The sequence below is a fragment of the Temnothorax curvispinosus genome, unplaced genomic scaffold, assembly GCF_003070985.1.
Source record: "Temnothorax curvispinosus isolate PA1 unplaced genomic scaffold, ASM307098v1 QBEX01004566.1, whole genome shotgun sequence".
Classification (NCBI taxonomy): Eukaryota; Metazoa; Arthropoda; class Insecta; order Hymenoptera; family Formicidae; genus Temnothorax; species Temnothorax curvispinosus.
Window position 1 is genome coordinate 1 of NW_020214346.1, and position 1,977 is coordinate 1,977.

Consider the following 1,977-nt stretch of genomic DNA (forward strand, 5'->3'; position numbering starts at 1 on the left):
AAAATAGATTAAAAAATAATTGTGAATAAAAAATAAATTTCATCATTAACGTCATATATAACGCAAAAACTTTTATTATGAATTAATTATGAAAAATTATGGTCAGCCGATTCTCACCGGCGATGTGTTGAACCCGTATTCTCACGTTTTGCACACACCTCGTCCCGTTAGATCATCTTTTCGGTAAACCGTCATCGTCTTCGCAGGCATGCATGGACGAGAATGGATTGGTACCGCGGTGGCGACCTACATATTGAGTCAACTGGTGGAAAAGAATTCGAGCTACACGAAGTTGTTGGGTAATTCGGACTGGATGATTCTGCCGGTTGTGAATCCCGACGGTTACGAGTATAGCCATGTCGGCGACCGTTTTTGGCGGAAAACCAGAAGCAATCACGTGGAAAGCCAAAACGACAGTAGGTGAGGAGAGAAGTCTGAAGATAAGTCTGCCACTTGAACGCCACTTCAATTGTCTCCAGAGTCTTAATTAATCGATTAACGACAGTAATATTTACTCATTATACGTATGATCTCATTATACGTATTTGTCGAGAGCGATATATATTAAGAAAAGTGTTAGAGATTAGATTGCAAACGATAAGATTTCTTTTTTATTTTAAGATAAGGAGATCAAAACTGTCTGGATTAAAAAACATTTTTTTATAATGCCTATTATATAATCAATATTCATACAACGAAAATAATTTTGAGAGCTTCGCGTGTTGTTAAACTGAAACGGTGCGTGATCTTCTTTTCTAGATACACGCCTTCCAATTTATTACAGTTCGTAACACACTATGCCAGATGGTTATGGACTACATGCGAAGGAGTCGATCCGAATCGAAATTTTGCATACCACTGGGGCGAAGAGAAAGAAGGAGGTGCCAGTTCAGATCCCTGCCAGGAAACATATTCCGGGCCTTACGCCTTTTCCGAACCCGAAACGAAGGCCATGGCGGATTACATTATGGCGAACAAGCAACATATTCGGTACGCTTTAAATGTCAAATTAATGCTTAATGAATTTAATTTTATTGTTCGAACGTATTTTATTTTAACTTTTCAATTTTATTAATTAAGATTTTAATTTTTAAGCATTTTCTAATACTATAAATACTAAACTTACGTTTTCAGAATGTACTTGACTCTGCATTCTTATTCGCAAATGTGGCTGGTACCGTGGAGTTACACACGTTCGAAACCGCCGGATTTCTCCGATTTGATGAGTGTAGCGAAAAAGGCAATTAACGCGATCACGAAAGTTCACGGCACTAATTATCAACTTGGACCGTCAGCAGAACTGATGTATCCGACTTCTGGTACGAATTTAATTATGTTACTTAATTCACTTTTAATATACACTTTAAATTGGCTTATATGAAAGATTTAATGCGCTGATTTACAGCTATTACGAAAATCCGATATCAAGATAATTAAGTTGATAGCGAGATTCGACTTCGCAATATGTCACGTCAAGGAGAAAGAACTTTTCTGTTTGCAGGAGCGTCTGACGACTGGGCTAAAGGCGTTGCTTCGATAAAGTATGCGTACACGGTGGAACTACGTGATCGCGGAACGTACGGATTCCTATTACCGGCTAATCAAATAGTTCCGACTGCGCGCGAGATCTGGGCAGGAATCCGGGCGATCGCACGCTTAGTTACCTGCAACACGTGAAATCCACGTTTCGCGCACTTCTGATGCGCACTTAAGCGTCTGAACGTTCTTTCTTCGATCCAGATAATGGAAACTGGATCAATGCCCTTTGTGAATCACAGAAATGTGGGATTTTACGCACACGTCATTTTTGCGCAATTTTGGACATCGATGGACAGGGTACATAGGGCATTCGTACTGAGAAATCAACACTCGTATTGTTATCGAAGAGTTACAAGAGACGAGAGATAAATTTACATGGAATTGGATGCATTATATCATTGTTTTCTGTTATGATATCATTGATTGTCGAGTTACAAT

At 39.0% G+C, this 1,977-nt stretch overlaps 1 protein-coding gene across 1 annotated transcript; it reads left to right on the forward strand.

Annotated features, from left to right (window-relative positions):
- The first annotated feature begins 41 nt into the window (after positions 1-41).
- LOC112453672 (carboxypeptidase B-like) lies at positions 42-1,971 on the forward strand. The gene is made up of 4 exons (XM_025014552.1): positions 42-420; positions 760-990; positions 1,135-1,319; positions 1,502-1,971. The coding sequence occupies exons 1-4, from the start codon at positions 209-211 to the stop codon at positions 1,675-1,677; spliced, it is 804 nt and encodes a 267-aa protein (XP_024870320.1). The 5' UTR covers positions 42-208; the 3' UTR covers positions 1,678-1,971.
- The last annotated feature ends 6 nt before the right edge of the window (positions 1,972-1,977 follow it).

Excerpts from the sequence above, each read along its gene's own strand:
- LOC112453672 (XM_025014552.1), top strand. The coding sequence starts at position 209 with ATGCATGGACGAGAATGGATTGGTACCGCGGTGGCGACCTACATATTG. Across the intron at positions 421-759 it reads GAAAGCCAAAACGACAGTAG|ATACACGCCTTCCAATTTAT; the intron begins GTGAGGAGAGAA and ends CTTCTTTTCTAG. Across the intron at positions 991-1,134 it reads GCGAACAAGCAACATATTCG|AATGTACTTGACTCTGCATT; the intron begins GTACGCTTTAAA and ends TTACGTTTTCAG.